The 22,398-nt window shown below is 34.6% G+C and overlaps 1 protein-coding gene across 1 annotated transcript; it reads left to right on the top strand.

Moving 5' to 3' along the window:
* The first annotated feature begins 513 nt into the window (after nt 1–513).
* On the top strand, nt 514–13,015 carry LOC107842668 (transcriptional activator FHA1). The gene is made up of 3 exons (XM_016686622.2): nt 514–1,290; nt 9,791–9,948; nt 12,648–13,015. The coding sequence occupies exons 1-3, from the start codon at nt 630–632 to the stop codon at nt 12,855–12,857; spliced, it is 1,029 nt and encodes a 342-aa protein (XP_016542108.1). The 5' UTR covers nt 514–629; the 3' UTR covers nt 12,858–13,015.
* The last annotated feature ends 9,383 nt before the right edge of the window (nt 13,016–22,398 follow it).

Raw genomic sequence — 22,398 nt, 5'->3', positions numbered from 1 at the left:
TTTATATTATATATTTAAATATCTCTCTTTATTTATCTATCTATCTCTATATATATGTATATAGATTATATGCATTATTAATTCATAGTTCAGTGATTCACAAAGTATTAACCTATTCAGGGCAATAAAGGTACAATATAAAGTTCGGCTATTATCATAATAAAAAGTTTGAAGCATTTATAGTTTTCAACAATTAGGATTCAATTTTTTTCCTAACTTACATTCAGTTCAAATTTGAAGATTCTTGTAAATTAAAATACATTGCATAAGTTTTGGCGATAATTAAGATTTCATTTTTTTATATTAGTTGTTGTTATTTCTATTTTATACTCTGAGTATTTTCTTATTGATTAAACCAAAAATCGAATCGTTAAAGGTCAAAAATCGATAAACCAAAATTGATAAGATAATAACTGATAAGAAATTATCTTATTAGTTGATTATTGATTTTATATATTAAAAAATTAAAAATCGATAAATCAAATTAATAACACGTAAAATTAAACCCAACCTATCAATGCACAGAGAACAACTTTACAGTAGTTGAATTGTGCTTCTTCTTATTCCGTTCTCTTCCGTATAGAAATCGAAATCCCTTAAATTACAATATATCTTTTTTGCCCTATGAAATGGGAAGTAGCAGTGGAAGCGATGTGGAAGCAGGATTCGCAAAGCTGCAAGGCGAAGATTTCGAGTATTACATGCAGACATACTCCATAATACTCGGCCGTAACTCCAAGAAGTCAACTGTGGACGTTGACTTATCCTCTCTTGGTGGCGGAATGAACATCTCCCGTCACCACGCACGTATCTTCTACGACTTCCAACGACGTCGTTTTGCCCTCGAAGTCTTGGGCAAAAATGGTTGTTTTGTTGAAGGTGTTCTCCATCTCCCTGGTAACGCTCCCGTTAAACTCGATTCACAGGATTTACTTCAGATCGGAGATAAGGAGTTTTATTTCCTTCTTCCAATTCGTAGTATCTTAGGTGGTCCAATTGGGCCTAGACATCACGTCAATGTGAATTATCCAGCGGGGGGTTCTCCCGTGCTTCCCCATCATCATCATCATCAGCATCTGCCCTTGCCTCCGCCGGTGGGTTATGGTGGAGTAGGGAAAAAGGGTTTGTTAAGAGGGAGGGAGTATTATGAGGAGTATGATGATGATGATGGTGGGGAAGCTGGTTCTGGTACTAAGAAGATGAGGAGAGGGGATGGCGGCTTTGAGGGTGGTGGATATGGATATGCTTCTGGTGGTTCCAGTGGGAAGGTTGCCGTTTCTGCCCATCTAGGTCAGTTGTTTTACTTCTTTCCAATAAAAATAAGTTCTTCATTGTTAATTCTCGATTTGGACATTGGTTCTTCTTTTCATTTGGATTCTTATATACAATTAAACACTTTCTGCCCTTTCGTATGTGGAACTATAACTGACAGTTTGTTGGGAATCATCTTCTCATCAATTATTTGCGCACCATACAGATGATTTATGTTGCTTGTGAATTGTGAAGCTTCAACGAGTTAAAAACTCATCTTTAACTGGTCTAAGTAAGTGACCATCTTTGTTGACGGTAAGTATAACCATAGACATTTCTGTGGTTTGTGATCCGTGTTTCACTTGGACAAATTTTGTTGATAGGGTACTTTTGCTGTTGAATTACCCTATTCTTATTGATACAATGGATAGGAATCTTTTTTGTTCTTTTGTTATATGACGATTTATAGTTCTATGTTAATCCCTTGTCACGACCCAAGCCGAGGCCCTAGCCACGACGGGCATCTGGAACTATGAAGGCCTGAGAGTCCCCTTAGCATACTATCATAAGCATCATTCATTCAAACAAATGCGGAATAACGTCATAGTTAATACATAAATTTCATCATAAGAAGGAGGTTTCGTAATTCATGCTTTTCAATCAATTTCAAAGCCTTAACTTATACATATAGGATTCATTAAAATACCATACTTATGCACATGAATGTTAGGATAGTTCTACATACCTTTTTGTGAAGAGAACTTAGCGTAAATTGACCCGTGGAGCTTAGAAATCTTGAACCCTAGGTAGTTTTCTCCTTTCTTGCTCTTGTAATGATTACAATATAGTTTTTGAAAGCAGGAAGTCGTTCTTAAGGCCCTACTCACGTATATGGAGAAATGGGAACGTCTTAAGGGTGTGAAAAGACCCTAATGCCCTTAAAATATATTAAAAATAGTGTTATATCGGCGGAAAGGGAGGGGTTGCCGTGCAATCCCCGGCAAGGGGAGGCAGCCATACGGCGCGATCCCTAGCAGGGCAGCCGCCTCGCGGCGCGACCCCTAGTGCGGGCTAGCCCCCTCGCGGCGCGGGGCCATTGCGCAAATGAGGCAGTAGCCTCCCTCGGTGGCCCATGCGGCGCGGGGCTATTGCGTGGCGTCCCCCTCGCGTCTCACGGGTTATTTCTTCGTCCAAAATCACCCCCAACCCGTTCAAACCCATCCTAAAGTGGGATCTAGGGGTCTTGTGGGCTCGTTTTAAGCTCTATTTACATGTCGGGAAGTCCGGGGAGTTACATCCCTGCAGATGATTATTCGATGCTTAAATGTAGGTAAATAGACTCATATTTTTATATAGGTCATTGGTAATAGTTCGGGAGCAAAAAGATGTACAGAGTAGGCTTTAGACTGCTACACATGAAATTTTCGGATCATAAATTTGCTCCTGTTCTTAGTGACATCATTGATGAACGGTTGGTCCTTAGCAGTGAGAGTATGCCAGTGACATTGTGACTGGGCAAGGAACTTGATAGTATTAACTATAATGCCTATGATTGTGGAAGGTTTGGTGTATAACACTCCTGGAATGTGCAAATATATTATACACTGTTCAAGGTTTTTTAAGGATCAGAGTTTCAGCAATGATCTTTCTCTTCTTTTTGGTGACAACAACTTCATCGATGATCATGTAACCATAAAAGGCTTTTTTCTGTTCGCCTTCTATAGCGCAGAACCAGCTCGTTAAATGGTTTTGATTTAGTATTGAAAAACCTTCGTCTAAGAGTCAATAGTGGCCCATTTTCCAAAATCTGTTTCCTTTGATATCTCGAAACCCCAACCTCTTGGTCGGAGTTTGAGGACCCTTTCTGCTAGACTATCTTCACTTGTCTGATTTAGTTCTTAGTCTTATTTCTTTTTAGTGTTAGTTAGAAAATATATTACCAATCACGACAAAAATCTCTGTTTTTCATTAGTATTATTTTGTTAAGTAGTAAGGTATTTTACTGATGTAAATGAAAAACCAGCATTAAGAGAATGCTGGATCAAATGAATCCAAAAAGGAGAACCTTACCGTGAATCTAAAGAACTAAGAAAGTCAATCATAGCATCAGGCTCTAAAACATATGACATAGCTATGTTGCACTTAAAATTCATCAAATTTACAGTCGAGTTTAAGATTTAACTATATATTCCTACTTGTCTTCAAATAATCTTGTGGTACTTTCCCTTTGTATAACCCCACCACACTGCTGCCTGGATGGACTTCCAAATTATGCCGAATAACAGAAAATCCACCCGCCGTATTTTAGGCATGCATCAATGAATACCCAAAACAATAAGGAGAAAGTGCCAAGTTTGTCTAGTGAAATAAGAATGAAGAAATAGGTGATCGACATCCTCCGCTTCCTCTTCACCAAGGGAGCACCTTTTGCAAAGTGTAATGCCTCTCTTTTGAACATAGTCAAGGGGGAGACATTTCCCATATTCCACGATCTAGGAGAAGCATTTGTTTTTTCTAGGGTGCCTTATTGATCCAAATAGTTTCCAGGGCCAATCTTTGTTTCTTAGTTTATGACCTTAAATATTGTCTTGGTTTTGAAATACTCTCCATCTAGCACATGGTTTTACATCGCAACTCATATCAAAGCCAGGTTTGAGGTTTTTTGCTTCTTGTACCTTTTTTTTTTCTTTTTAGAACTCAGAGTTTTCAGCCATCTTCAAGCTTTGGGAACAACCTCTGGCGGAAATGCAAGGTAAGACTGCGTACAATACAGCCTTGTCGTGGGGCCCTTCCCCAAACCTTGCGCATAGCGGGAGCTTTAGTGCACCAGGCTTTCCTTTATTGTCCAATAGCAGATGACCACACACTTGGGTCCTTTTTTTTTTGGGGGATAAGGTCCACACACATGGGTCCTTCGTGTAGTGAGGGTATTTTACTTTGAAAACCCATATTTTTTGCTTTACGGAATCTAAATGAATCTCCCCTTCAATTCAAAAATATAAAGTACTAGGGGACCTTCTGTCTAAACAAATGTCACCAAGGAGACCTCTCTTGACGCCAACCTCCGTCACCAAGATTTTTAGCTACAAATCTCTATTTTCAATTTACTCGTTAAGCGACCCAGTTCCCGTCCATGCACCTCCTGCTGATTCCCTTTTTCTAGCCTAAAAAACTACCCCCTACTTCCCATCAAGCCCCAAAGCAACTGACCCACTCTACCCTGCTTTGTTTTCCTCACTCCAAGCACCTCCCTTCTTCAATTCAGGCCCTGTCACCCTCTACCCTCGTCAATCCCCGCTAGTATATCAGGTAGAAGTCAGTTATTTACTAAATGTAGAGCTTTATATTCGCTTTTGATTTTCCTTGTTTCTTTTCGGGCGGAGCACATAAATAATAGTAAATGACAATAATTGAATGTTGGTGTTTCTCTCTAGTATTGAGTCACAGCCAACTTATGATGCTCATACTTCCTGACTTTCATTCTTTTAGCTAAAATAATTGTACTTGCTAGATTGTTTTTAACTATTTTTCCTGATATTAGTGATTTTAGATTGTAAGAAAAGTAAACTACTAATCAACTTAGTTGAATAATCAGGTAAATGACCAATTATGAACATACAAGTAGAAACAACTGCATTAGCTTTTTCACTTAAACTCGAGGATTATGTGGAATATTGATATAATCAAAATATTATGCGTGCTGACTATAATGGTCATTTTCTTTATGTTGAATGTTAATATTAGTGGTAATTAGAACCTAAGAAAATTTTGGAAGCTAGAGATTGAGCTCTATCAATTAATGAAGTATAGCTATGATTAAAGGTAAGTTCTACAGAGTGACAGTTCGACTGGCTATGTTATATGGAGCGGAGTGTTGGCCAGTTAAGAACTCTCACATCCAAAAGTTGAAGGTGGCCGAGATGAGGATGCTGCGATGAATGTGTGGCCTTATATGGAGAGATAGGATTAGGAATGAGATTATTCAGGAGAATGTGGGAGTGGCTTCAATGGAGGACAAGATGCGATAAGTGAGGTTACGTTGGTTCGGACAGTGATGAGGAAGGGCTCGGATGCTCCAGCACGGAGGTGTGAGAGGCTGGCTATGGATGGTTTTAGGCGGGGTAGAGGTAGGCCGAGGAAATATTGGAGGGAGGTGATTAGGCATGATATTGAGCAGTTATAGCTTACGGAAGACATGACCCTTGATAGGAAGGTGTAGAGGACCCGGATTAGGATAAAAGGTTAGGGGGTAGGAGTATGACTGTAACAGTAAGGAAGAGTACTTTGTTTGCGTTTGGAGTTTCCTGTTCGTGGTGTTTGAGTGATGCCTATGATTTTGGATGGATAGTTTATAGTATTGTCTTGGGACTGTAGTTTATAGTATTTTGCATACTGTATTAGCTTATATGCTTTAATGTTTTTATATTTGTTATATTGTTATCTGTCTTGAGCCGGGGGTCTATCGGAAACACCCTCTAGCCTCCCTACTTCACCTGAGGTAGTGGTATGGTTTGTGTACACTTTACCCTCCCCAGACCCCACTACGTGGGAATACACTGGGTAGGTTGTTGTTGTTGTTGAAGTATACCTATAATTGCCCATTTCAATGACAATGCAACATTAGTACTGAATGAAATAAAATGATTAAAAAGATTATCCTGTAAACTTTACCATTTACTATTTTATCTTTCTTTTAACTTGGAAATTCAATTTATATATGTATCCATCAAAAGAGAGATTAATTTTGCGGACTTAATTCTTGAGGAGCTAAAAACAAACATTCACCCCTTTCAGTATGGCCTTCTTAAAATATAGAATAACATATGGAGTAGTCAGACCTATGTTTGATGGGAGGTAACTGGTAACTTGGTGGAATAGTTGATATGGAGGAAGATTTGCCTAGACACCATTGTTGCTAAAAGGAAAAAAGATATCTTGCTTGAAAGAAAGGAAATTGCCCTTCCAAAAAGAAAAACAATCATTGCAAACAGTTATTTGTGATGACTTGTGATGTTGAACAAATCTATCTTTCTTTGCGATGAGGCATTTAAACTTCTTAGCCATCTAATATAGACTTATGATCACTATTACTAACATTCTTAACAAATCTACCACTAATTGACGAAAAGAAGAACAAATAGATACTCTATCCATTTCGATTTGTTTGCTTCACTTTTCTTTTTAATCTATTTCAAGAAGAATATCTCTTTTCTAAGTTGACAACTCTTTAATTTCAGCATCCCACATAGGATGCTTAAGACCCCAAGGTTAAAGGACCTTTTGGTACATTATCCATATCTTTAGTTTAAGACCACGACAACAACAACAACAACAAACCCAGTATATTCCCACATAGTGGGGTCTGGGGAGGGTAAAATGTACGCAGTCCATACCACTACCTCCGAAGAAGTAGAGAGGTTGTTTCCGATAATATCTTTAGTTTAAGACCATAAGATTTAAAAGTTTTCTTTACTCTCTTAAACTCCATGCCGACTCAAACGAAGGCCTCATTTGTTTACCCTTAAAGAAGTTCTAAATGGTTCAAACCTAATGCCATTAAGTGAATTTGTTTACATGAAGATTTAAGCCCTTGTTTGGTCTGTGTAGGTCTTAATCAAGTCTTGGTGTTTGTTTTATTCTTGGTGTAAACAGAAATTAAGAACTCAAACAGAAGATCTATGTGATGTTTTAGATTATTCATAGGAACAACAAATAGATGTTCAAGTTGTAAGTTGTAATACTTTTGAAGGAGGATTACATATATTGATGTAGTATACTTGTGGCGACATAGATTAAGTGTTGCGATCCTTTAATTTTTTTTTTTTTTAACAAAATCTTAGTATCATTAAGAAGTATTTTTATGTGGATAATTTTCATTCAACTCGTTCCATAATTGCCCGTCACCACCACTAACCACCTCTGACATCACAACCACCACCACTATCATTACCATCGCCAACCATTAGAGACTACCATCATTGGCAACCACCACTGTTGCCGGCCAGTAATGTCAGTCACTATTACACCCACCACTTCCATTATTATAGTTAAACCACTATTGTCACCATTGCCGCCACCTCACCACCACTATCAATCACTACCACTACTATGACCAATCTCTAATACAAACAACCTCCACCATCACAATTAGCACTATCACCAACTGCCAACAACACATCATCAACCACCATATATTTTTCATCCATCACCACAAACATTGCCAACTACTAACATAAACCATCACCATCACAATCACCACCACGACCAACCGCTACTATCATGCCAATCACTACAACACCAACCACCTCCACCTTTACATCTATCATTATCACCATTACTAGCCACTAACAACAACTGTGACCACCACCACCAGTGCAAACCCTTTCCACCATCACTAGCAAACATAAATGTTTTATTTCTTTGATTCGTTAATAATTTTATTTTATTAAACTTATAGTTGTTCTAATTTTTATTTTAATTGTGTATTTGTCGATGGTCTATCGGAAACGGCCTCTCTCTCTGAGGTAGAGGTAAGATCTAGATACACTCTACCTTCCCCAGACTCCACTTTGTAGGAATTATACTGGGAATGTTGTGGTTGTAGTATTTTAATTGTATTTTTGTTATGCTTACAAATAAATAAATTATGCATATTCAGATTTAAAAATCGAACAGTCTTAATCATCCAGTATTTAAATCTAGAGACATCATCTTAATTATTCATATGTGCATTTAGATTCATATGTCTTAATCTTAATAAAAACAAATGAGGCCTAAGACAAATAAATTGATATGGAGGGAGTAAAACATTTAGTGTTCTATGTGGATGCAGTCTAGAATGGCTATTTTGAACTTGAATGGATAAGAGGCAACACGTGACATCAACTTTGAGTGGATGGCATATTGATTATCTCACACTTCATGTTGAAGTTCTTAAAGCATGTTGCGTATTGAAACGATCTATCTTAAATGCAGTCGTTTGAGGCCCAAGATAAATAAATTGAAATGGAGGGAGTGAAACATTTAATGATATATGTGGATGCAGTCTAGAATGGCCATTTTGAACTTGAATGGATAAGAGGCAACATGTGACATCAACTTTGAATTGATGGCATATTGATTATCTCACGCTTCATGTGAAGTTCTTAAAGCATGTTGCGTATTGAAACGGTTGATCTTAAATGCAGTCAGACTTGAACCATGGGAATAGGACATTATTATATGTTGGAATATTGGGGCCTGGGGGTGTCAGTGATGTGTAGAATGGTGAGTATTGTATTACGAAAATGGAATGCAAATACTTTGACAGCAACGAAAATGAAGGGCCGCGATCAATCTTGTATAGATCAAAATGGAGGATCAAGATGGACCAAATCGGCGGAACTGAAAGCCCTGGAGAATAGTGGTTTGATGATTAAAATTCCTATTTTGCTTAATTGTTCCTTTAATAAGAGAGGTACTATCGCGGAATTTGTTCAAACTCAGTTTGGCCAGTAGACTTCAGAAGGCATTTGAATAAACGGGCGCTAGATCTGGACAGCCAGTAAAGAATAGAAATTCTCAGTTAAAAGTTGTTACAACATGCTGATTAAGGAATCAGGTAATTGATATAATACTTGGCCTTGGAAGATGATTTGGAAGTCTAAAGCTCCATTCAAAGCAAGATGTGCTTGTCTAAAGCTCCATTTAAAGCGGCATGTTTGGAATGGACTGCAACAAGAGGGTGTTTCTAAAACAAAATAATTTGTGAAAGGTTTGTGTGGGCGGGGGGGGGGGGGAGCGGGGGTTACTTATGTGAAGAAGACCAGTAAACAGTTGAACATCTAGTCCTGCATTGCAGATTCTCTAGACATTGTTGGGAATTATTCCTAAATGTTTATGGCATTTCGTGGGTGTTTCTGAAAGATGTAAGGGGTCTGTTAGAGAGCTGGCAATTTCTAAAGGGTTCCTAGAGCATCGAAGCAGATATGGTAGACTATTCTACTTTGCATCTTCTGGATCTTATGGTTGGAAAGGAACAAAGCTTGTTTTGAAGGGCAGAAGGTTCACATAGATTCAAGAATAAGTGTTTTCACAATCTGTATGTCTGGTGTAATAGCGATATGTTAGTTAGCCTAGATAAGTATGTGGATTTTCTATTTTGTTAGATTGGAAAAGCAGCAGCAGCTTGTCTGGTCAGTCTCTTTGCATCTTTCTGTACCATCATGGTTCTTTTAATAAAACTCTACCTTACCAGAAAAAAGCAAAATGTACACATTAAACCTTCTTGTGATCTAGGGAAGAACCTTTTTACATATATACGGAATGCATATATGTGCAATCTTGTATTATCTTCCTTCGTACAACAACAACAACAAACCCAGTGTATTCCCACAGCGGTCTGGGGAATTATCTTCCTTTGTATCTTGTAAAAGTGTATTCTGGCAGATTTTGGAAAAAATTAAAAAGTGTATGCTGGTAGAGCCCATTTTCCGGCTTCTTCTATCTTCAGAACTCAGTATCTGATTCGTCACATTTATTTGGCCTAAACTTCTCACAGATAAGAAGCTAGATGGAAGAACATGTATCGAAAGAGATGCTGACAACCAACAGCTGCTGCAGTTGGAAGAAAAGGACGTTGTATCATCTGTAGCGAATGTGCTTTCTGACCTCTGTGGTCCAGGAGAATGGATGCCAATGGAGAAGCTTCATGCTGAGGTAACTTCAAATTTATAAATATTGTCATAGAAAGACCAAAACATTATTAAATAAAGACTAAACTACAAGCAAACGGAAAAGTTCTGCCGTTACATGTTTCTCCCACGGTTGACAGCAATTAATTCATAGTCCACTGGGAAATTTTGTTGAGGCCTATTAGAAGCACTAATTAGGCCAGGAACTTCTGAAGTTCACATTGTTTGTACCTTATTTTTGTTGAAACACGATTCTGCTTCATGTGTTGGATTATGTTCTATGCTGATTTTGTGCAAACACCTATGATGTTTCTGGGGGCACACATCTTTCTTGTTTTACTATATGGTAGTACTGATCAATCAGTGTTCGACATATTTGTCTAGTCATGAACTAAACTCGGGGTATAAATTTAACTATCATAGTTCTCTGGGTTCTTTTTAAACAAAAATTATGATCTGATAATTGGTAATATTTGCAGAGGCTCAGTTATTTATTTAAACAGAGATATTCTGCCTGCTAGGTTGTGGAACTGTCTTGCTCTATGTCTCATGCCGCAACACATATCCTTCCCTTTTGTGGCTTATTCCTTACCTTTGTCTCTCCTTTATTTGTCTTATTGTTTCGGGATTTCTCTTTTGTGGGGAAGCAGTTTACTTGTGTGCAAGGAGGGAAGGAGATCTATCCTGGTTGGTTTTATCCTAAGTTGCTCGGACTATTCAAAACTGTCTATGTGTGCGTGTTGGATCCTCCAAAAATAGTGTATTTTTGAAGGATACGACACGGGTGCGGCAACATTTTTGGAGAGTTCAAGCAACTTAGGTTTTATCATCTAGACTTAAAGGGGAACTTTTTAAATTGTTTGTTAGACCAGCTATGTTGTAAGGGGTGGAATGTCGACCGGTTAGAACTCACACGTCCACAACAGTACCCAAGATTTTTCATAAGCGGTGTCGCCTTAAGAAATAAATAAGAAGAGAATAAATCATTGCGATGACTATTATATTAAAAGATTGTACCTTTTGTTACATTATACTTCAACCTATCATACTCGATAAACCATTGAGGATCAGAACATATGACACAATGACCATAAAAATATATTTTGAAAAAAGAAATGTGATTCGAGGTTGAAAAGTACCTTTCTTGAAGATATGATGTAATTATTGCATTACAGTAATTTGAACAATGTTTTGAAATGATAAACTTTTTCGATATCAACTTTTGAGGAATCTGTATATCGGAAACAACCTCTCTACTTCATTTGAGGTAGTGTTATGGACTGCGTACACTTTACCCTCCCCAAACCCCACTTTGTGGAAGTACACTGGGTATGTTGTTGTTATTGTTGTTGTTGAACTTTTGAGGAATTTAAATAAAACCCTTCTAAAGATTGACGTTTTTTCTTTTAATTTATTCATCCTTTCTTCCAAGCTAGATAAATTTGAGATGTTAAATTTTATTTTAAAAGTTTGGAAGATACTTTTAAAAAAATATCTCTTCCACTAAATTATAAATCAAAAGATTAATTTATATAAATCTTAAGTACTTTTAAAATTCAACAAATAAGAAAACAACAGATTTCTTCTAGATTTTTAAAATTCTAGCCAAAACAAAGAAAAGAAAAAGTAAGAGAACTTATGTGAGAGATACAAGGATTTAAAAATATTTTAAAAATTACCTCAGTGGGGGATTGATCCTGCTACCTATACGATAGAGTAGCGGTCCTTTACCACTGCACCGATGGGTTACTGCATATCAAACAATGTCCTCAACATAATTTTGATTTGGTTTTATTGCAAATTTGTATAAGTATATTTAATATTTTTTTCCCGATGAGTACATGAGATGCATGTTGCTAAGATAAGGATATTGAGTTGGATGTGTGGACATACTAAGAGGGATAGGATTAGAAATGAAAATATTCGGGACAAGGTGGGAGTAATCTTCGTGGTGGAAAAGATGAGGGAGGCGAGACTGAGATGGTTCGGGCATGTGAAGAAGAGATGCACAGATGCCTTAGTGAGAAGGTGTGAGAAGGTGTGAGAGGTTGACTATGATGGGTCTCAAGAGAGGTAGGTGATGACATTATCAATATTACCCTTTTGCTGCTTTCCAAATTTTTCTTAAATTAGAGATAGTTGAAACACACATTAAAAAGAAGGATAATTTTGGAAAAAAAATAATTAATACATGTTGGACTATGAAAAATTCCTGCAGTTTGGACCATAGAAAAAGTGCCAGAAATTCATTCATTTGAACTAGAGGGCTTCAATTAAATGTCGATAAAGGCCTGATACCCGGAGAAGAATTCCCCCAGTTTTTGAGTTTTGACCTGTTATGGTTGCTTGCTTGTTAGACATGCATTATCAATTTTTTTTCTTTAAATTATCACGCTGTGTACATTATGTAGGACAGTAGGAGTATTATGTCTTGCAGCTTTCGAAATGGAAAGAGCAAATTTATATCTGTATGTTTTTCTTGTTTTATACTCCCGTTCTTGATTTTTTTTTTTTTTTTTGGTACATGTGAAGTTGCTGTTTTAGTTTGTACTCATATTGACTGCCTTTTTCCCAAACAGATTTTTGAGTATTGTATTTGTCATTCCATCATGTTTCAAATATCATTCCTCCATGTTCACGATAGTTTTGGGAAAATTTTCCTGTTCAGCTTTTTGGTAGTTTCGAGTTTGATTTTTGGCTGATGACAAGCTTATGCATCTGCAGTTGGTGGAACACTACGGCAATACCTGGCACCATAGTCGGGTGAGGAGATACTTGACATCTGAAGACTATCCTAGCCCTGAAGCTAAATCGAAGCCATGGTATGGATTGCTGATGCTTCTAAGAAAATACCCGGAGCATTTTGTCATCAATACGCGTTCCAAGGGGCGGGTGACTTTGGAGTTTGTTTCTCTCGTCTCACTACTTTCGTGAAAGCTTTATAACATGTTAGCCACTTCGTTGTAAATTAAGCTTTAAGTAGGTTGTGAAACATCACTTGAAATTTCAATACTGAGCTCAAATTTGTCTAGACATGTACCTGAAATTACTGCATTTTCTCGTCAATTAAATGTTTCAACAAGTTCCGTGGTCGTCTTTGTTTTTTTAAAGGACCGGAAAATTCCCCTGGTCCAGTTTGCGCATGGTTTGAAACTCAGATAGTAGGCTGGCTTTTCCACCCCTCTCCACATAAATACTAGTTTATTATTTGTGGTAGAATTCGAACCCATGACTTTAATAATAATGCTTATTCAATAATAATGCTTATTCAATCATTTTTGCCCTTTAATCCATCTCTCCGGAAAATCAATTCAATACACCTCATATCAAATAAATTAATGGTATAGCCAAATTAATTGCAGAAGAGCAGAACACTTGCCATTCCCGTGGCATAAGCAAAATAATGATGGTACATAAATATCTATCTATATATAATAACAGAGGCAAAAACTGCCACATAGCACCACAAAAAAATAATATTTATCATCAAAAATTAAAATTACATTTTTAAGAAGCATTAACTGCCACACAAAATATCTTTAAAAAAAAATGATAATTAAACAATTCAAAAAAAATCCCGACAATATAGTTGGTTAAATTCAAATTGACAATTATGGTAACAAAATTCATTCAAAAGATTTTTTTTACTTTTTGCAATTTTTAGCAAAATTCAGTTTATATTTTTGTAAAAAAAATAAATTTGAAAGTATTTAACAAAAATATAATGTTGTCGGTTTATTTTTAAAATTCAAAAATTGACAATAGTAGAAGCAAAATTTATGCGAAGGAAAAACTTCTTAAAAATGCATGCAAAAGCAAAATTCTAATTTTAATTCACTGAACATCACAAAAACCTAAGTTATTTGTTTTTTTTGCTCCTTTAAACTTTGTTTATAGAATTTGAATAACCAAATCCACTTTTTTTTTTTCAAATTTAAATATAAAGCTTTTGAACCTATGGATAAAAATCTTGAATTTAAATTACTTTTTAATTTGAAATCACCAACTACTCCTCTTCCTCCATTCCTTATAACCATTGAAACACGTTTTGCCTTTCTAAAAAAAAAAATTGTTTCTAAAAATATATAGCAATAATAAAAAACACGTCTTTTTGTGTTACTCCTTTGTAGCAACTAAAAAGAAGAAAAATTATCTCCTTTTTATGTTATTTTTGAAAATTCATTTATCTTACCAATTAAGTTTTTTAATTAAAAGAAAATTACAATTGTCCCTTTACAGCTAAACACCTTTTGGTTCCTTTTTTTTTTTTATAGGAAATTTGGTTTTCAGAAATTTGAAAATAATGAAAACCGTCTTTTACAGTTATGCATGTTTTGACTTCTTTTTTATATCAAATTATTTACGTTATATTTTTTCTGAGTTACTTCTCCGCTAGGCTTTTTTAAGATTTGTTTCTTCTCTTCTTTTTCGATGATTAACTTTAGTCATGTCTGGAGAAATACGAATCACTTCTATTTTCATTATGTTGTTTGCATATGTAAATACTTTTTTAAAAAAAATTAATGTGATGATTAGCTTAATCTTATAATTATTTATTCTTTTCTGATTAGCATGCTGGCCAATTATTCATGATTCGCTGTTGCTATTAACTTCTTTGACTTGACATCTAGCATTGTGCTTTGTTTCCCAGAGGATTGGTTATCGTGTGTGTTTTGATTTGTCTATTTATAGATTTATTATTTGATACCCTTTTATATATGAAGATCACATAAAATAACAATTATGATTTTAATGGAGGTAAAGAAAATATAGTTATCAGTCTTCACTACTTTTTGCAAATTTTAGTAAATGTCAGTTTATATTTTTGATATTTTTTATATTTCTGCAATTGCTTACTAACATGTATATTTGTTTGCGATTTTTCTTTCATATCCTGAATTCTTGCATTAACTAAATATATTTCTGCAATTACTTATCAACAAATAATATGCTCTTCGGCTGAGAGGTGAGTACTTGCAAAAGGAGTATCAAAGGTGTAAGAGTGAATTGGTAAGACGAAGGACGAGTAAGATTGTGCATAAGAGATCTTTCTATTTTCCACACGCGAGATTTTTTAACTTTCATATGTCTCCCAATGTCTGCAAAGATATAATAACTTAAATATCTCTACTAGCTTTTATAATTTTAAACAGATGAAGTGAAAAGCAAATGCAAGAAGATCAAAGGAGATAAGAACCATTGGAACAAAGAAAAGACAAATTCAGAAAGTAGACACAAAAATCTCATTTAGTCCAAGCGTCATTCTAATTAAGGTAAAGTTGAGAATAAGTTATATATGATTGTGATATATCTAGTGTCAAGCTAGACGTTCCACCAAGATTGTTCAAAATACAAGAAACTAAATGCATGAAGAAGTCAAAAGGAGATTCACCAACATCTCCTATATTTTTCTCTTATTAGAAAGTAGAACTAAACACGCTTTGTACACTACAGGTCATTCATGTAATTGGTTGTCTTCGCAATTTGTTACTAATGAAGTATTCCGCAATTGTAATTGACGTATATTTTGTAATTTTTTCTATTTCAAATTATTTATTGCTTTAATTTTCTCTATCTACGATAATTGTCTCTTTTATTCCAACGTTTTGAGATTTTATGTTTATAATTCACTTAGTTTCAACTTGATAATGCTATAACAATTATATGGTTTGCTTGACAAATTATTTCGGGATGAAATGATTAGAAGATGGTTTCAGTATGAAGTGAATTAAAAAGCTGAAATATTTGAATGAAAGATTAGATTGATCTTGAGGAAGTAGCTAGAATGTTGTTTCAGCATATTGTTAAAAAGCTGTAACGCACATACAAATGAGCATATCGTTTACTAATTAATAGATACAGTTTCGAATTGAAAGATATTCTTTGATATGAAAAATAAATATTCGTAAAAGATAAAAAAAAAAACTATTTCTTATAAGTATGTTGTTTTTCGATTTTGATGAAATAACGATGGCATATATTTGAAAGACTAAAGTAAATAGACCAGTCCAAATTAAATTTGAGTTGAATATATCTGAATTTCATATGATTTAGTTTATATATCCAATCTGACGTGCTAAAATTTAGAAAAGGTATATTAGAGAAAGATCTTTTTATATAACTAGTTATGACGTTAAATAATATATTGTAGATTAATCTGAATTAGTTATGCGTCGAGGATTTTCCAAAAAGAGTCTCTTTAAAATGATTAGAAATAATATTTTAATATTATTCACGCATTGCGCAGGTACATATAGTAGCAGTAGTAGTACTACTATTACTAAAAATAAAAAATAAAATAAATTATAGTAATGGATAGTATATAGTTTTAGTGCTAGAAGGAAAAGGAAAAACAACGTAGGAATTATTTTTTAAAAAAAATATGTGGATTATTGATTTCAAGTATTTCTCTTAATTCAAATATATACATTATAAGATAAGTATGTATTGTATTTGAAATATGGATAGAAAGAACAATAAATTGATCTTCTTTTAACAAATGAATATTATATTTGAATTTGAATTTAAATGAAATTTAAATTGGAATGAAGTTCTATTTTCATAATCTCTCTTATATATCTTATATATATAATCAATAGTAGTGGTAGAAGCAGTAGTACGTGTAGGATAATAATATCTTTTAAATAGAAGTACCTACTTTGATATGTTATTTGAATATCAAATTCAAATGAAATTTGAGCTGGAGTGGAGTTCTAACTCCCTAACCCCTCTATATATACTTCTGCAATGATATATAACACTAAACTTGCTTTTATCTTTTTTTTAAAAAAAACTGATCATTAGCTTTATTCATGATTTTTTAAAAACTGATCATTAGCTTTATTCATGAATTTATTGTTGCATTCTTCATATTATGCATTTTTTTCGAAACATTTTTGATTTAAAATCTTCATTTTTATATGCAGATGAGTGATAGTCATATTATAGGCTATTTTTTTCCTTATATACGAGCCCGAATTCAATTAAGTAATTTGTCATTTTGATATTGTTCGTTTGATTTTTGATAAAAGTAAATACATTCAATTATATCAATGAAAAATAAAATCACCTAGGGCTTTAAGCTAAAAGTGACAAAAGAGTTTGAAAATAAGGTGTAGGTAACTCAAGTCTTAATAATTGAGTGGGGATGACAATTACATTATTATGGATTAAGAAAGTTGGGTAAGTTTGAGAATAACCCACAAATTTTTAAATTTACACTTTGATCCAAATATTTACCCAATATAACAGAAAAAGGGGTGTTTCTCTCTTTTCTCATGCATTGTTATTTTCTCTCTTAGCGATTTTGTTGTTCATTGTTGCTGCTGTTTTATTCATCATCTTCTGCTTCATTATCATCATCTTCTACTTCATTATCATCTCTATCTTCTCCTTGTTGACTATTGTTGTTGTTGTTGTTACCGTTATTGTTGTTATTTGACTCATTTCTTAGCTCAAATTTTATTTTGTACATCACTTTCCACTTCGGCATTACTTCATAGGAGACTTTGGTAAGTCAAATTATGATTTTTAGTTGAATTTGTCATTTGGGTAACTGCTATTGTGTTGTTTTTTCAACAATAGATAGAACGCGACTATGAATGCAATATAAGAGCCATCGGTTTAAATAGATCAATCATCTATTGCGACAGATGAGACATCTGTTTCAACGGAAGACACATATGTTAGATTCATGTTTATGGTTCTATAGTGTCATAACATGAATCAAACAAATAGGTCATCTGTTGCAACATATAACCCTCTATTGTAACAGATTTGTTATCTGGTGCAACATGATAAATATCTGTTGCAACAGATTAGTAACCTGTTGCAACAGAACCTGAACTCGATTCTAACAAATATTTCATCTGTTGTAATATGGTAAATATTTGTTGCAACAGATTAATAACCTGTTGTAATAGAACCTGAATTCGATTCCAACAGACGCGTCGTCTGTTGCAACAGGTAAGTTATCTATCACAATAGGTTAATTATCTATTACAACATATCACTCATCTGTTGGAATCAGTTTTAAAGGTGCCATAGTACTGTAATATTTATCCTAACAGACGCTTCATCTGTTGCAACAGATACATAGTCTGTTGCAACATATGATTCACCTGTCACAACATATGACTCATTTATTGAAATCAACTTCAGGAGCGTAACATGAATCCCAATAGGTAAGTAATCTATTGGGATTGATCAATTACTTGTTGTAACTTATTTTTCACCTGTTGTAACAGATTATATATTTGTTGGGATTCATATATGACACTATGAATCACTATTAATTTTTTTTAACAAATGACTTTATTTAGGTACCACTAATGGAGGGATCAATAATAATAGAGGTGGATTGTCATGGTCAATGAATCGAGAAGAGCAATCGATATGTATGACATTGGAAGGAGGTTGAAATACTAGAGACAATAGCTATGACATTCTAAAGTGATGTTTTGTATGATGATTTTGTGAACTTAATCATCAGCTATTGTGGACTAAATTGTCAACCGAAAGAACTCGTCATCAGCTATATGCACAGCTCCTTTGAAAATCACAAGGTACTACCTTTCAAGATAACCGATTAGGATCAGTTGAATGCTTATATTAATGATTTATCCAGGCTGGTGTTAAGGGTGTATGTGGTTGAAAAGACAAGATAGAATGAGAACCAAAATGTAGAAGACGGAGAAGAACAACAACAAGACATCTTTGATGATAGGTTAGATGATCTAGACATGGATATTCCAGATGATGATCAAACACCTACGTCGTTGATGCGACAATATGGTGGGCAGTTCTTTTAGATTGACACAGTTTGGAAATCTTCAAGACAACGGGTCCGTCTTTTTCAATGGAATGTCATTCAAGGACAAGAAAGAACTATCTTCAACTTTGTTTATTTCTTGCTTGAAAAAAGATCTCAGAATAAAGAAGGTGATTAATTTGAGTAGTGTCTTTTGCTACAAATATGCTAATTCAAACTGCAAATAGTGGTTGAGAGCGGTGAAGTACATAAGTTCTAACAGATTCGTCATTCATAAACATAAAAAGTATCACATATGTGGTTCGAAGCACATCTCGGACCAAAATCCTCACACCACGTCAAAGGTCGGTGAATATTTCAGGAATAGTTTTCCTGATGGCAAAGACCCTTCTACAAAGGTTATGACCAATCAACTCCTTACAGAATTGGGTGTCCTGATAAGTTATTGAAAGATATATACGGCCATGGGGATTGTCAAGGACTTGGTTAGAGGGACACACAAGCATGGGTATGCAATCTTGGATGCCTACTATTACATGATTGAGTCCACAAATCCCAAAAGTAAGACGGCGTTGCATATTGATAAAAATGAAAGGTTCAAGTACTTTTTTATATCTTATGGTGCTTGGATTTATGATTTTCGACATTTGAGAAAAGGCATACCCGTTGACGGTACCTTCTTGGGGAGCAGGTATAATAGAGTTCTGCTAGCGGTGGTGGCACAGGATGTGGAGAATCACATCTTTTCTATGGCTTTTTATGTAACGGACAAGGAATGCGATGCCAGATTTTTTGAACAATTGTGAAGCTGCGTCAAAGATACCGAAGAGTTGTGTTTTGTTTCAGATAGGCATCCAAGTATTCCATAGATTTGTTCAATTTTCTTTACTTCAGCTTACTTTGGTTGTTGCATCAGGCATCTTGGAGAGAATATTTCTATCACAATGAAAGGGTTGTGACCTTTTTTATAGAGTAGCTAAAGCATATAGTAGAAAGGAGTTTTTAGACCATTTTAATCAAATAACGAAGATGCATCCCAAGGAAGCAGAATATCTAGTACGTATCGATTTTGAGAGATAGAGCCAAGCATTATGTCCAACAACAGATAGGTATATTCTTATGAATTTAATGTCTTATTTGAGTTAAAAGTTTAGTATGATGTCGTACTAAGTGATTTTTTTGTATAGATACAATATTATGACATCAAACATAGTTGAATCAATGAATTCATTATTTGGCGATGAAAGAGAATTATCCATCAAAGATCTATTTGAAATAATAAACAAGAAGTATGGCCAATTTTTTAATGAAAGACGTGTATAGTTTGAGGGCCCAAGAACTCCATTTATTCTAGAGGTCAAAAAAATAATATCAACGAACATCATTCTGGGAAATAGGTTACTATCTCATCAAATAGTAGGTTACAAGTTCAATATCAATGGTCATGGTGATGTTGCCACAGTCGATGTTCAAACAAGATCTTGTATGTGCAGAGTGTTTGACTTGGACAAAATACCCTATCCACATGCTATGGCAGCACTTCGAGCTTAATATGATGCAAAAGATAGACCTAAAATTTACAAGCACTCCTCTCCATTTTATTCAGTAGAAAAACATACAATGGCATATAGTAGGCATATTACTCCGGTGTCTCTTGAAGAATCTTGGATTGTTCCTGTAGAGCTTTTTGGGAGATTAATACCTCCTTCATATATTGACCCAAGCACTATCAAACCAAGAAAAAAGCCCTATAAAAGGAGGCATAGAGTCAAAGAATCATTTCTATCAAGAAGAAACAAGTGCTCCATATGTAAGTGCGCTGGACACAAAAGAACTACATGCTCGGATCGTAATCCACCATGATCATTGTAATTGCAAAAAAACTTGTGTTGTTGTTTGTTGTGGACTTTTATATATTTAACTCATTGTTGTGAATGCAATGTTATCATTTATTATATATAAAATATATTTTTTAATAATTTATGCATTAATAAAAAGAGGTAAAACGTGAACTAAATACAACAGACCACAATTATGTTCAACAGATTACCCATCTGTGGTAACAGATGGACAATAGCTGGAAGAACATAATATAGTTCCATCAAACTGGAATGTTTTCCTCTAATAGATGACAAATCTGTCACAACAAATGGATAATCTGCTGACAGAAACCCAATCGATCTATTCCAACAAATGGTCCATCCGTTGAAAGAACTCAAATACCACAATTGTTATTGCTACTGGATTCAAAATTTCTCCTTACCTCCAACATTCGACATGTTAATATGTTTAGAAGAAGGAATAGACAGAATGAAAATTAAATAAGAATTTAAAAGTCAAAGTCGACTAATAAAAAGTTTTCCATTAAAAAAAACAAAATACATTAGGTATAGATTCGATATAGAACTAAAATTATTATCAGCAGCAACATTGTTATTACCAGCCGACCAATCTTTAATCGGTAGTAGCAAGTCCCTCCTATGCTTGCGAATCTCTGTGATCATCCGATCTCTCATGACGGATAACTCCTACCGCAGGTTGTGAACCTACGACTTAAGTTCTTGGACAGTGTCCTGTAGAATTGCAATGTCCCAATCTGTATCATCCATATCTAGAACATGCATGAATTGACAAAAAAAAAGTAAACACAACAGTAAAGAAAAGAGCCTGAATGTAATACAATGTATACTACAAATGGGTAGATTTACACAGAAAAAAAAAACTTACCTCAACAAGAAAGGATTATGCTCTTTGAAGAGAAGTGGTTGAAGATGTAATCCAAAAAGACAAAATACAAGAAATAAATAAAAGTGGAGGGACTTATTTATAGAGGATTGAATCTAAAGGAACGATTGTTCAGCTTCATTGTATTAATTACATTCAAACTGCTGGCTTTTTATTTTCTGTGAAAAGATGCAACTTTTTCTTTTACATCCAAACTTCTCACCTTTTAAAAATGGTTTGGGACTTAATAACAGTCGTTATTATTGATCTGTTGCAATAGATCATTTAGGAAAAAAGGCACGACTATTTAGGTCTATTGTATTAATTACATTCAAACTGCTGGTTTTTTGTTTTCTATGAAAAGATGCGACTTTTTCTTTTGCATTCAAACTTCTCAACTTTTCAAAATAGTTTGATACTTAAGACTTAATAGCAGCTGTTATTATTAAGCTATTGCAACAGATCATCCATCTATCCCAACAGATAACCCACTGTCGTAATAGATTACATCAGTTGCAACATATGGTTTGTATGTGTAATAGATGATACATATGTTACAACATATGGTCTGTATGTGCAATAGATGATACATCTATTGCAATATATGGATTATCTGTTGCGACAGATAGACCATCTGTTGGAGGAGATATTTTGATTTCTTCTAACAGATGGGGAATTAATCAAAATTGGTGACTGTTTTATTATATAAGCAGATTTATAAATAAAAAGGTGAAAGTCATGACTTGTAGCACTTGTTTTTTCTTGCGGGCATGTAGTCCTCTGACATTGAAGATGGTTACCTTTGAGCCTCCATAGTCTTGTACACTACTTAACGATGGGGAGTGAAGAATAAATATTGTCCGACATTGATGGGGTAGGAAGAATAAAGTGCATGCAGATGAATGGATTCATTTTCATTTATGGGAGTTATGTATTACTGATCAGGCTATCGTGACAGACACACATAAAGTACAATAATTT

This window comes from Capsicum annuum, chromosome 9 (assembly GCF_002878395.1).
Source record: "Capsicum annuum cultivar UCD-10X-F1 chromosome 9, UCD10Xv1.1, whole genome shotgun sequence".
Classification (NCBI taxonomy): Eukaryota; Viridiplantae; Streptophyta; class Magnoliopsida; order Solanales; family Solanaceae; genus Capsicum; species Capsicum annuum.
The sequence above is the reverse complement of the archived record's forward strand: the minus strand, read 5'-3'. Positions and strand labels throughout refer to the sequence as shown.

Bases quoted from the DNA above. Each gene is read 5' to 3' on its own strand.
- LOC107842668 (XM_016686622.2), top strand. From the start codon at position 630: ATGGGAAGTAGCAGTGGAAGCGATGTGGAAGCAGGATTCGCAAAGCTG. The intron at 1,291-9,790 runs GTCAGTTGTTTT...AACTTCTCACAG, and splicing joins TGCCGTTTCTGCCCATCTAG to ATAAGAAGCTAGATGGAAGA. The intron at 9,949-12,647 runs GTAACTTCAAAT...ATGCATCTGCAG, and splicing joins TGGAGAAGCTTCATGCTGAG to TTGGTGGAACACTACGGCAA.